Source organism: Falco naumanni, chromosome 7 (genome assembly GCF_017639655.2).
Source record: "Falco naumanni isolate bFalNau1 chromosome 7, bFalNau1.pat, whole genome shotgun sequence".
NCBI lineage: Eukaryota > Metazoa > Chordata > Aves > Falconiformes > Falconidae > Falco > Falco naumanni.
The window spans coordinates 15068751-15082476 of record NC_054060.1 but is presented as its reverse complement, the minus strand read 5'-3'; the positions used below and the strand labels follow the sequence as shown (position 1 = coordinate 15082476).

General features: G+C 42.9%; 1 protein-coding gene across 3 annotated transcripts in view; it reads right to left on the bottom strand.

Moving 5' to 3' along the window:
* Window positions 1-2856: 2856 nt before the first annotated feature.
* Window positions 2857-13726, bottom strand: part of SHC4 (SHC adaptor protein 4) — a 36027-nt gene continuing 25157 nt past the window's right edge. For 2 of the 3 annotated variants that reach the window (XM_040602173.1, XM_040602171.1), the window contains exons 6-12: window positions 13017-13068; window positions 11571-11697; window positions 9417-9594; window positions 7974-8034; window positions 6423-6602; window positions 4705-4958; window positions 2857-3947 (exon numbers count right to left, since the gene is read on the bottom strand). In XM_040602173.1, coding sequence (XP_040458107.1) covers window positions 3792-3947; window positions 4705-4958; window positions 6423-6602; window positions 7974-8034; window positions 9417-9594; window positions 11571-11697; window positions 13017-13068 — 1008 coding nt within the window. In that variant the 3' untranslated portion in view covers window positions 2857-3791. The remainder of the gene's footprint in view (window positions 3948-4704; window positions 4959-6422; window positions 6603-7973; window positions 8035-9416; window positions 9595-11570; window positions 11698-13016; window positions 13069-13726) is intronic. The other variant, XM_040602172.1, reaches the window with a different exon arrangement.

Below are 13726 nucleotides of genomic sequence, written 5' to 3'. Positions count from 1 at the left end.
CCGCACGCAGCAGAGCGGGAAGGCGGAACGCGCTCGCCCCGCCCCAGCAGCGCTCGGCTGCGCTGCAAACCCGCCTCCGCCGACTGTTTGAAAGCAGGCGCGCATGGCAGCGGGAACATGCCCGGCTCTCTGATTGGCCGAGCGGTCGACCAATGGCTGTATCCTTTTGGCGGAGGGGCGGGGCCTCCCCGTGACGTTGGGAGCGAGCCGGGCGCAGGTGTCGGCGGCGCCATCTCGCAGCGAGACGTGGCAGTTGCCTGGCAACGAGAGATGCCCCCGTGAGGCCGCAGCCCGACGGGGTGACGCCGCCTGACGGGGGCTGGCCCTCACGGCAGCGTCTTGAGGGAAGCTGGCGGCAGGAGCACCCCTCGTTGTAGAGCGGCTGGGTGGCCGGGGGGTGGCCGCCCTCGCCTCACAGGCAGCCGCCCCTGAGGGAGCGGCCTGCTGCGCCGGGGCAGCGGGGTGGTGATGGCACAAGGCACCGGAGAGCTCGGCCCGGGCCCACCCGCACCAAAGGAGACCCTTCGGCGCGAGGGGGTTTGCTTTTACCCGGTGGAGCCCCACGGGAGCGCCGGAGCAGCCAGGCCGCGCTCAAGCAGCCTTCCCCGGGTTGCTCAGGGAGCCGCTCTGCTTCCAGGGCTTCCTTTAATAAAAAATTAAAAATTTATCTGAGTGAACAAGCTTCTTCCATGGAATTGCCGGTAGCAAGCGTTCAAAAAAAAAAAAAAAACAAACCAAAATAAACCAGGGTTTTCGAACAAGGAGTGTTCAGAAACGGAGGCGTGTAATAGCTCCATCTGGTGACGCCCTCAGCGGCAGTAGAAGATGGAAGCTGTGGCAGGAGAGAGGCGTGTGGGTCATCTGGTGCAACATTTTTATTGATGGAAGCAAACAGGTGTGTTAATGTGCTTCTGTGACATTTATAGGAGCTTTGAAAACAAATGGACGTACTATGCCTTGTAAATGTGACAGTATAGGCAAAATTTGTTATTTTTCCCAAGGGTTTCTAGTAACTGTTAGAACAGCTTAACCAATTCTCCTCAGGCATGAAAAGATGTTTTCTTAAAAGAGAAGTCTAAACGTGCCTGAAAATTCATATTAACTTTGTCAAGAACAGTAATTTGGAAAACTTTCCAAAATTCAGATAACTTTTTTTTTTCTTTTTAGCATAGTTACTTCTTCTAAGACTTCCACACAGGAGCTGATGGTGTACTTGACATGAGATGGCTGATCCAGAGTCTAAAAGCAGCATCAATCACTAAGTGAAGGCATATAAATGTTAGAAACAAAAAACTGAGTTCCTGCTTCTGGCTCCAGAAGAATTAATGTTATTAATTCTAGGAAAACACGTGGTGTCTGTAATGCATGGATGTGTTGTGTTTGAAATGTATCTGTAACTAGTTGGATTCTTTGCTTTCAAATCAAGAGATTTTGAGATACTTTACTGCACCAGCACCCAATTAGCTCCCCTTTTCCCTTCACAGTTTTGCTTCAGACACATACAAAAGATGCAGAAGCAACAAAACAAAGCTTCTGGTGGTTTTTTTTAAGGTAGTGATATTCAAAGAGGGAGATTTAGACTGCATCATACTGCGATCCAAACATCACACACTGGCTCTGGATGTTTTTATGCATTGGTAAAGTGGAAATTGAAGTCAAAAAAAGCCCTAAGTCAGCATCTTGACTGGCAAAGTCATACAACTTTGATCTCAGTATCACAACTCCAAATGCTATTATTCTAGTCCCTAGTAACTTTGATTTGTACTAAAAACAGAGACGGAGCTCTGCACATTTTCTTTCTGTGACCTGTCATAAAACCCAGCTTTGATGCAAAAATCAAAACCACCCTATGCAGGTCCTTTGCTCCCCTTAACATGCCTCGGAAGCAGCTATTTTTGCGTCACTGTTTGCTCAGCAAAGTCATGGCAAGCACGTTACGAAGTTTGGTAAGATCTGAGAATAGAAATGACACTATGCAGGGATTTAATGTTACAGTTTCTTGCCAGCGGTCCTTACAGTGGCACAAAACTTGAGCATGACTCTCGTTGGGGCCCTTTGTCACAGGTGAAAACCTTGCATAGGACAGGACAGGCATAAACTTGAGATTCTCATCTGAGGGCTTGAGGTAGCAATAATGCCAGACTATGGGCAAGGAAATCAACTGCTACTGTTTTAAAGCTTCTCAGTATATGTAATTGGTATTTTAATCATGTTATTCTGAAGGAATGAAATACATTTTATGCCTATTAGCTGAAGATACAAATAAAGATGTTTTTTAGTCAGCTCCAAGCGTGGCTCTTTACATCGTATTTTCCCCTCCAAGGAAGCTTATGTCTTTAGTAATCTCATGAGTATATGACCCCTCTTGTTTTCTAGATGACAGGGTTCTTACTGTAGTGTCCCATTTAATATGAAGACACGCAAAAGAACAGAATGTATTTTTTAATAGTCAAGTCTTCCAGCAATTGCTGAACTCCACAACAATTGTCTGCCTTATGGAACTGAGCCAGTGTGCTGGGAGACAGAGAGAATGTCCCTGCTTATGCCAGAAGACATTGCTTATCTTAAAGGGACAACTTTCTGAGGCCATCACCCAGACTACCAGTTCATTCCCTAAATCCCTGCTGCCTTTCTTCAGTTAATTATTAAATCACTGCTTCCTCAACAGGAAGCCCAAGAGATCACTGTTCACTCTGAATATAGGATTGTTCATATTTGGAGTATTTATTGTGGCGAAAAGATTCATAGGTTTCTTTTAAAAGACTTTTTTCCATGTTTAGGAACAAATGGACTCTACATGAAGGAAGGGAAAATCATACGTTGTTTTGGAAAGAACAGCAAATATAAGGGCACATGCAAAGTTCAAACAGTCTTTTAAATAGTTTTCTCTCAAAATGTATCATTAGTTTTGTTCAGCTTTTCTAGCCTGTAAACAACTATGTAATCAATGAAAAAATATTTAGCCTACCTTTAAAAAAGATGTCTCCAGTATTAATTGGTAATAATAGTAAAATCATATGCAAGACAAAAATATTAGGATCTAGCATGCCTGTCCTTTAACAAGTTCTATTCCAAAATTATATTACATATATTAATTTCAACTTTGTAAATGTTGCATAATCTCAAATCTTTGAGTAATCAGACAGTGACAAAAAATGATTAAGAAACCAGACAACCTTTCTGTATTGTGTACGCTATTCATTTCAAACATTACTTGCTAGTAAAGTGCTATTACAAGCAAAATGAAATTGTTAGTGTCTATCGAAAGCAGATGACATTTTAGTAATATTCAAATTGTATTTGTTTTGGCAAATAGTTAAAAGCTTAGACATGTTTGTTTAACCACCCAAAACTAATTCAGTATAAATAATACTCATTTCCAATATTTCTATGCTAAAAGGCACATACTAATGTTCCAGCAGTTCGTTCAAGTGAGCTTTTGCATGTAGAGGTTTAATTGTGCTTTTAAATAGTTACTGATTCAGTATGACCTTGAAAGTGACATTTGTGCATGTCTAAAATACCTTCTCACAAATGAATCTCACACTCGGAAGGTGTAATTTTGTTAAGATTAAGATTATATATATCTATATAGCTATGCTTGTTGATCTCTACAGATCTACATAGATATACACATATACATATATTCATACATACACACACAAGAGGGTATCTTCTGGAACAGCAGCAGAAAGTGCAGTCTATACTTTTTTTGAATTGTCTTCCTAATAGAAAGTTCTCAATGCAGTTTTCAGATATGAATTGTCTTGGGACTTGTGAGATCCGAGGGATTATTTGTGATATTGCATGTGTCCCACATTACTTTCTTTCCTCACAGGCTGCTTCAAGCTCACTTCACTTCCAGAAGAGATGATTGGCAAATTATTTTCCATGTGATACTGAATAAGATGACCCACACTATCAAATATATGGTCTTTGGTTCTCACCTAATGAAAGAAGCAAAAGAATATACTTATGGTTAGATTGCGCTTGTAACTGGCTGGACATGAGCCTAGCGCATTGCAGCCAAAAGGCATTTAAGCCACCAAACTCACTGGAGCAGGATCATTAGGCTGTAGGCAGCAGCTCAGACCTATCCTTTGACCTATGATTAGCTGACGTGAAAAAGCAGAGAAGAAAAGCAGAGAAGACTGCATGTATGTAGAACTGGGCTGATGCTGCTAAGGGGAATGAAATAACCTTCTTTTTTTTCTCTCTCTCTCCACAGAAAAGAGATATTTTCCCCTAAATCCCACTGAGGCTTACTTTTCTCATTTACTTTCTCCTCTGAGAGATGTCGCTCACAAGTGCTCTTCTAGCCCTGAGCAGAAGCAAGTAGAATTCAAGTGACGACAAACCAGCTCTACTTTTTCTGTTTCCAGAAGTGTGTTACTAATCAAATTCATTATTTAATGTTAGGGTTATTTTTCTAGCAATATAACAACGGCTCAAAGGATGTATTAAGTGTATACAGTAATTATCAGCAGCTAGACTAACAACAGTGTTTAAGTACCTTGCTTCTATTTCCATGGTACTTTGGTGCTTGTAAGTTCTTAAATTGAATTTTCCAACCTACTGAAGTTACTGGCTACATTAAATTAAACTAGATGGAATCTGATCAGTTCTGTTTTGTGGAATGCACCCATGCAGTTTGGCCGAAATATCTGAGCAGCCCTGAAATTTCAGTATATGACATGTTCATACCTTGCCCTCAGGATCCACCAAGAGCAGATGCTTTGCTTGCCCTCCCTGAAGTCCACTGAGGACGTACTGACCAGGTGACGTTGTGCTCTCTCGCACCAGAAAATCCCCATCGTTTACTAAGAGGCTCTCTGCTGCTTTCCTGTTTAATTTGCCATGGTAACAATCTTCATTCTTTAGCTGTTGCTTTATTTGCGGCGGAACACAGAGACCAGCTGTGTTGCTTGTGGCACTCTGCAGAACAGCTTCCGGTAACTCTAAAATCAAATGAAAGGGAATGTATTGGACACTTCACCTGGAACTACATTCTAAAAGGATGCAAGACACTTTTTTCTAGCTTTTAAAAAATCCAAATTGTTCAGTCTTGAAGCTGTAATCAAACCAACCTTACAGACTGTAATAATTTGCACACATGAATGCTCACAACCCTCCAGTGCATTAGGTAAAATTATCACACCATCTCCTCCCATACCTTAGATGGGAAGCCTTGGGTCGCTAGGCAACAGGGACTGGAAACAGGAATTTTTCTGATGCTCTACTGTTTTGGGTTTGTATTTCTTTGGTTGTATTAAAAAGTAAAATCTTCCCTGTAAAAACAAGATTACTGCCGGGGTTTAGCTGCTTTATTTTTTTAAATCTAGTTTTTCCTTCTTCCTTAACAAGCTCTGAAGATATTGTCATGGATCATTGGGAGAGTCATGTTGAGTGGCTCCAGCTATGTGCAGGAATGTGAGACAACATGGTCAACATAGCCAGAAGGGAAGGATTACAGCATGGTGCATCTGCTGTGAAAAAGCAAACAATTACTGAATGTACTAACAAAACTGAATGGCTTGGGATATAGCCAGTCAAACTGCAAATGATTCACAGGCAGGATTCTTCTAAGGAAAATAAGAGGATACCACTTCTTCAATGGAATTGTGCAACCTAAGGCTCCTTGGGATATGGCCTGTTCCTTTTAGAGTATGATACAGCCCTGGGCTGGAGATGTCTCAGTGGTCACAGATCTCCTTTACTGAAACTCTGTCCAGACCTTTGCCCACTTTCTTGTGCGAGGCCAACTCTGATGGAGAAAACAAGCAGTGGGAAGCCATAAAAGGCAAAGCTAACCAAGTATTTTCAATAATGCGGACAATCAGTAGCAGCTATATAGGCTTTTAATGGATATCCACCACTGAGTCTGTAAGTCAAGATTTAATTTGACATGCATTTGATACTACTGATCAAACAGTTTGATTTAGAAATTGTTGGATGAGATTCAATGGTCAGTTCTGCAGGAATTAAGAAAAGATTCTCATAACGATCCCACATTGACCTTGCTGTCAATTAAACACTACCGCCTGTGAAGCAAGAGGCAGCTGAGGCCAATTCTACCTTAGAGTGGCTAAGAACTTGAGAATACAGGAGAACCCTCCTCCTTGAGGTATGGTGCAGTCCCAAGCTTTCATATCATCTTAAAGACATTATTACTTGTGGAACACTATTGTATCAGTCAACTACAGAAGATGAAAGGTTACTCTGCTTGCTTAACATCACTATTGTTACTCTTTAATCCCCTTTGTCTTGAATTTAAGCAGCAAAAAACCCAACCAGGATGGATTTCTTCCCCCATCTTTTCTATATTTCTTACGGGGAAACCAAAATCTTTCTCCATGAGCACAGATGACAAGACCCCCTCTTTTCAAAGCTTAGAAAGATACGGTATTGCAATGGGAACCTACTGGCCTGACGCTGTGGGCTCCCATGGGTCTGTGTTGTTGCTGTACCGCGGGCTGTACAGACTGCAGACTGCACGGTCTGTGTGTTGATGTAACACGGATCATCAAAAAGATCTGTTTTGTAGGCAGGCTTCAATAATGTTGCCTCTTTTTTTGTCTTCTGTGATCTTTCACCACAATTACCTGCAATTAGTATATAGTATGCACAGATTTCCTCTATTTTTTTTTTTGAACTCGAGTTAAAATAACTGTAAAAGCTGAAATAGGAACATTGTTCTTATATATCCCACTAAGTCATTCAGAAGGAAAAGAACAATGGCAGATGAACTCATTTTTCCTTATGGCTAGAAGGCACAAGGTACACTATCCAAAATGAGTTAGAATGAAGTTTTCAAAAATGTTCCACGCTGGTTCAGTTCTGCTTCAAACAGTGTCAGCAGTAAACCCCCCACTGATTGAGAAGAAATTATTAATATGACTCTACAGAGACACAAGCCATATACGTTGTTCGCTGCAAAACCCTTTCCTTCCCCTCTGCACCACAATAAAAGCCTGTGGGAAGCTGAACAATTCTCTCTTGCTATTCTGGTGGAGCAGGGAAGATGGAGGAGGTTGGCGCTTTGTGGCTCTGCCTGGAGAGCCAAAGCCACATCTGTCAGGTTAGGATCCAAGCCTATGAACAGGGTAACAGAATATCCCCTGCAGGGTATGAAAATAATAGCACTGCAGCAGCCAAATAGCATGCATATTTTTGCTCTTCAGCAAACGTTTTATTCATAGATCTATTCATTCATTCTTTTATTTGTTCACCCTCTCTTTGTGGGAACCGTTTGATTCTCCTTTCCTTAAATGAGAAATAACACAAGAAACTAAACTATCCCCCTGCAGACTGTGTAATGGATTGCTTCAGAGTGGTGCAGGTGGGAATTCAAAAAGGACCTCATTGTACAGTGAAAGAGATGCTGAGGAAATGCGCTCAGGGCATCAGCTATGGCAAGGGAAGTCCAGAAAGGGATGGAGGCTGGTGTCCTGGAGAGCAGGTTTTGGTGAAGGCAAACTGATCTTGGGCACAAAGCTTCCCCCCAAGGCTGGGGAAGGACACCGTTGCACCAAGAAGCCAGTGACGCTATAAGGAAGGGTACAGGCTCTGTTGGAACAACCACCTTGATGCCAATGGTTTGGGTCTCATTGAGCATTTGTAGGGGGAATGGGCATTTTCAGAGACCGATAAGCAACAAAGCATCTTCCTTTTTCAAAGACTATGAAAGGCAATAAAACAACAAAGAGTATGAAAGAATAAAAAGACAAAGAACTACTGTAGGGCACCATGACAAGTAAAATGAGTAAGTCTGCCAGCAGACATGAAGATAGATTAGTGGCCTTCAGAAAAGCTGTAAGGCCTTTTTGTCTGGCCTTTATCTAGGGAACTAGAAATGACCCGCTAAGCAGAACACTTTTCACCATTGTATCAAAAGCCAAGGAAGGGGCAGCTCTTCCAGGCAGTCTGCCTCTGTTAATTCTCCATATGCGTGAGAAGAAAAAGAGAGTACATACCCAGAGTTTTGTTTTCTTCTGGACAATTTTCATATATATTGATGAATGCTGGGCTGCCTGTCTGTAGAAAAATTGCAAAAACAGTCACATAAAGTAGTCCCTTAGAAACATCAGATAACTTTAAAACATCCATGCACCCGTTAACTGGGATACAGGTAACTAAACGTATCTTCTTCACCCAGAAAGTCCCACCTCATCAAATAATACTTCATATTTCATGCTGATACTCTTCTTTCTACAGGGTATCCTGTTTGGACACATGCCAACCTCACAGAGGCCATTAACTGCCCAGTTATGTATCTAAGGTTTAGTATATGCAGCGTAACTCCTAGGTAATAAAGTTCAGTTTTTTCTTATAAATGTTCCTTGCAATAAAAACAAGGAGAAATGATACAGACATCATGGTTTGAAAGTGAAATGGTCATCAAGTTGTCTGAGCAGCATTAGAAGGTCATCAGAACTGAAAGGCAAAACAAAAAGTAACAACTCACGGAAAAAAGGCATTTGCACTTAATGTGCTGCAGGGCAACTCCTTGCAACAATTCTGGCAAGCTTCAAATGCGCTCTCAGCGTATAGTCAAACGTCTTTTTGGAGAACTGTGGGGGAGGCAGAGACCACCAGGCCCACAGCTGAGATGGGGGATATGGTGGAGGTTAACCAAGTGACAAATGGATGGAGCAGCTCGCACGAGAACCTAGGAGCAGCTGCCACCAGAGACAAATAACAGCTGCCAGCGCCAACATTTTAGACAGCACCAACTGGATTCCAGCAGGCACATCTGAGTGTGCTCCCTCTGAGCAGAGCAGTGGTGCCAGCTTCCCCGAGTCGGGAAATGCTGTTGTTTCCAAGAACTCACACAGCAGGCTCTGAAGTCTGTGCAGCCAGTCTGAACTCTGCTGGTTTTACTCCCTGACTGATCGGTTTTTATTCCCCACTATCCCAGAAAAGAGCCACAGATATATGGATCTTTTGCTGCTGTGGCTGATTTAACAGAGCCTCTGGAAACCCTCCAAGGGTAATTAATGTTGTACATACATTGCAATCAGTTAATGTTGTATGTATAGGTTGTAGAGCATAATGGACAGAATGAAATATTTATCAGATCACAGAATCAGGAGCCAGGAGGTCCCAGATTTCACAAATGTCCTTTCAGACAAGCCATTTAAATCTGTATCTATTTTCTTCTCACATCTAACATGTGAGCAAGGGAATATTACTTGATCTCCTAAAAGTACTCTAAGGACAAAGCAGTTAATATTTAGAAAGTGCTTTGGGATTCAATTATGTACTAAGCATCATTAAATCTAGCCTAAAAAAACCTTTTCCCAAGATAATCAGGACCTGGTTCTAATGTTAATGCCATGCTTTACACCACAGTAACTCTTTATTATTCATTCCCATAATAGGCAGCGAACTGTTATCCCAGAAGATGCTGTACTTACCAAGCAATGCTGCTTTTTGCACTGTATAAGACAGTTAGCCCTTTGGTCTGTTTGCACTTTCATTCGCATGTCTAACACTCCACCGGTGGGAGGCTCTTTCCCTGGAATTTCGTTGTAATATTCATGATCCTCCCTCTCCTGTGAATTCCCAGCTGATCCATTAGCATTTGCTGCCTCACTGAAAAAATATGGGGGGGAAAAAAAGCACAAGTGATGTAATCAACTGCTTTCTAGTGTAGGCAAACATCCCCAGTGTCTGTGCATCACACAATACACATATTAGCCATACGGAGACTATAAAGGGCTTTGGGCCTGAACTTTCAGAGCTGTTTATTTTTCCAATTAGTTCTTCCAGAATTAAATATGGAGTCATCACAGTTTGGGATGTAGGGAAGTACAGTCACTGTCTTAGCATCAGACAGCCCACATCCCTTTTCCTTTGACTTGAAAAATATATGAGCCATCTACTGAAACAGAGAAGACTGCCAATGCATCATTCACTAAGGTGTCCAAAATGCAGATGGTAAAACTAATTCCTCTGGCTTCTTGTCTCCACTGTATAAATCTAGGCGTTGCAGGATGGACACACACATAAGACTTTCAAGAGAGAAGTAAAACCTCATGGCATTTAGTTAGAAAAGCATGCAGCCATTTTAGGAAGTCAAATCCTGATACAAAAAAAAAAAAAAAATAGTTTGAGTGGAAGGTACCCCAATTTTAATAATCATAATCAATATAACTGTTCTGTTTCAGCTTGAAGAAAACACCGAATGACACAAAATAGAGCACCCAATGTTTTTCTTCAGCTAAACCAGAACGATGATAGTTTAAATGTACAGCTGATATGCTGCAAAATAGATAGGTGCTTCCTGTACTGTCTCCGGTCCTGAAATAAAAAGCTCATCTCAAATCTTAGTTCTCTGATTAACAAGAACATAATTGGATAAAAGGCCTTGAGCAGGAAAGAGATAAAGTTCAAGTAGCTGATTATGTGATAAGCAGTGCAAGTATTTGATTATGTGATTCATAGTAGTTTGGAAGCGAGTGACTCATTCACACAGCAATATCCGACTCCTCTGCCCCAGGACGGTTCTCTGAGGCTGGCTGCAGGTTGGGCTCAAGGAGGGAATCTAATTCGCCTCTTCCATTTCTCCTTGCTCCAATTTACTTGTGGCATAACTTCGCAGCTTCAGAGGAAAGGCTCTTCTTCTGGTTGTCCCCAGGGAAAACAGACCAGCATTAGCAGTGGAATGGCAAGAACCACTATATACACTGAAACCAATATAAACTGGAGCTGGGGCTGCTGTTACCAGTTCTGTGGCACTGCTTTAGGCACCGTACCAGTGACACCGCCTGCACAGTGAGTCCCGGTGCCCACGATGCAGTTAAGCAGTGTTACTGCTTTACCTGCTTGTGGGAAGTAGCAAGCAATCAAATTTGGCATTACAGTAAAGAAAAGATTTGAGAAAAATAGACATGGCTAACCTGTGAGGAGAGCCATAAATTAGAGCAATTGTGTCCCCAGTGCAATGGAAAAAGGGTAATTGAAATGGGGAACTGCAGTCCAGAAATTAATCTAGGCCTTATATTTCAAGCAACATGCAGAGGACAGGGCTTCATCCTTTAAAACACCAAGCAGTGGCTGCTGTTTCAGTACATGACGCTGGTGGAATCTGAGGCTGCTGCCAGGACATGAGCAGAGTAGCAGAACGGTGAATTACAATGGCTTTTTCCCCACCCCACACTTTCCACAGCTGCAGCAAGCCTACACTTGGCATGGGTCAGGACCAAGCTCAGTATGTGTGCGCACACACGTATGCACAGTACTTACAGAGCTGAACCTACTTGGGCAGAGTAATTTGAACATTTGTTCAACTTACTTGCATGACTTAAGGCTGTTTTAGCTAAGGAACAATACAGCTAAATTCTGTGTGATGCACCTGTGCGAATGTCACAGAAATCCATGGAGTTTACTGAAATAAGCTAATTTTAGTCTATTATACTCTGTACGTACAGCATATATTACAATCAGAGTATGTCCAGAAAACTGGTCAAAGCATCTTATCTGTAGATCACTCTTCAGAGCATATTATTTTCCTGAAAAGTATTATAAGAGAAGGAAGCTGCCAGTTTAGCGACTGAGAATGTGCTGACCTTTCATTAGGTGTAACCAGGCTAGATGGATTCTTCAGGTACTGTTTGAACCGGAGCTCAAAAGCCTGTCCTATGGTGTTTATCACCTCCTGCGCCATCCCATTGGGACATTCCAGGATGTGGCATGCTGCAAAGAGACACCTTTAATTAAAGTAAGTAAATGCATTTTATACCAGAAAAGAGACACAAGCGATATTGTTTACAGCAGAAAAGCTGGGCATGAAATTATGCATCTAGATAGCTCTAGGACATTACCCAGAGTGAGATTTTTGATGTGTTAAGGAAGTTGCTCCAGGTATTGTTTTAATCACAGTATCAACTGACACCTCAATAAAAGAAACTCTCCATTTATGCTTCCTGCATGGAGCGCTCCTGTCCCTCCTTCTCCCTCCCTGCCTGGCAGCAAGCAGAAGCAGGGGAGAGCACCAGCCCTGCCAGTGTGCAGTTATGATGTGAAACAGCACAAAACCACGAGTATGGGTAGCTCCGGCAGCCAGGGGCAAGGCCAAGGCTCTCTTGGGGCAAGACAGTGTTCCTGCCACCAGTCCTTGTTCTCATGCACAACCTCAGGACACTCACCCCAGCAGCGCGTCCTGTGCCCAGGACCAGCTCTCCCCACTGTGGAGCCACCCTGAGATGGTACTCGGGGATGGTGCTGGGCCAGATGCCAGCACTGCCTGCAGCCTGCCAGGGTACAGGAGGTCTGCACATCTCTGCATCAATACTGAGACTTATTGCTGAATCCACAGGGTGCCCCAAGTTAGTCAAAATAGCGGTGATGGAGCTACAGAGAGGTGGCAGGCCAGACTGCAAGGCTCCAGCCCAGCTTCTCCCGAAAACATCCTGATCTTCTGAGCCATCCATGGCACCTCAGAGTAAGCCCTCCTGTGAGCTGTCTCTGCCAACCTCAGAGCCACCGGCAGCGTTGCTCTGAAAACTGTTTGGCATGAAAGAAGCAGCCACAGGCCAGTCTTTCTTGTACTGCAAGCAAATAATGGGAGTGATGGAAAGGGATCTTGCCCCCTGGGTTAGCCTCCAGAGGGGAGGAGGTCTCGTACACCCAAGTGCAATCCCCATTCTGCCTTCCAGCAACATACGCTGGAGTCTGGGTTAGATGAGGAGGCTCCTTCGCTCCCCTTCCCCCACCTGGAAGCTGACCCAGAGCAGGGCAGCTGTTCACCTTGCCAAGCATGGGAAGACTCCTACCCCTGCATGGAGCCAGCAGCTCATACAGCTTCAGTCAGACCTGAGGACTGTCACTTCACTGCACAAAGAACGTGACACTTAAAGCCACAGCCTCAAACCATCACCCATATCCACACAGGAAAGTCAGAAATTGTACAGAATATTGACCTGTTTAGTAGCCTTCTTGTTCTAAAACTCCAACAGTCCCTTGGTAAAGCAATCATACAAACATGTATAACAATCTGAAAATTGCTTCCATACCTCTCTGATTAACAGGATCTTTGGCTACATATGCAACGTAGTCTGTTGTATCCTATAGGAAAGAAGACAACAAATGTATTTGACATTATGAACAACCCTACCACCAAAGGAAAGCAATTAAATATAAAGAGATATATTTTCAGCTTTTTAAAGCATGCTTCTTTCCGGGAAAACAACCAGAGGTACTAACAAAGTGGGCTATGGGAAAAACCAGTGACACACGGGTGGCTATCAACACAGTAATTGTCCTGGAACCTTTTTCTTGTAATAAATGCATTAGACCATTTGGCATTCTTTGCATCTTCAACAAACTGTGTATTATATTCCAGACACTGCCCCAGGAGTAATTCCTCATCAGCAGGCAATGCTGCTCTCTTCCACCACTCCCACGGAGCTTGAAGCCTCTCCAGTGTAACACATGAGGGCTGCGTGCCTGCCAGTCACAGCTTTTAGCTGGGACAGTCCTCAGCAGTATCAGTGCAAGATAAAACACTGCTAATATATTGCAAAGGACAAGTTAAAGTGTTCTCTATGTGTAGCATGAAGATCGAGTTTTGAAGGCATCTTAGAAAAAGTTAATCTTTAAAACACTGCAGAATACAATAGGTATCTGATCTCAGTTGCTGCTGCCCGACTTTAATCTGGCTATGATCAGGTTAAATGACTCTCCATCTCAAGGCTGCTGCTGAGATCAGACAACCTCCATATAA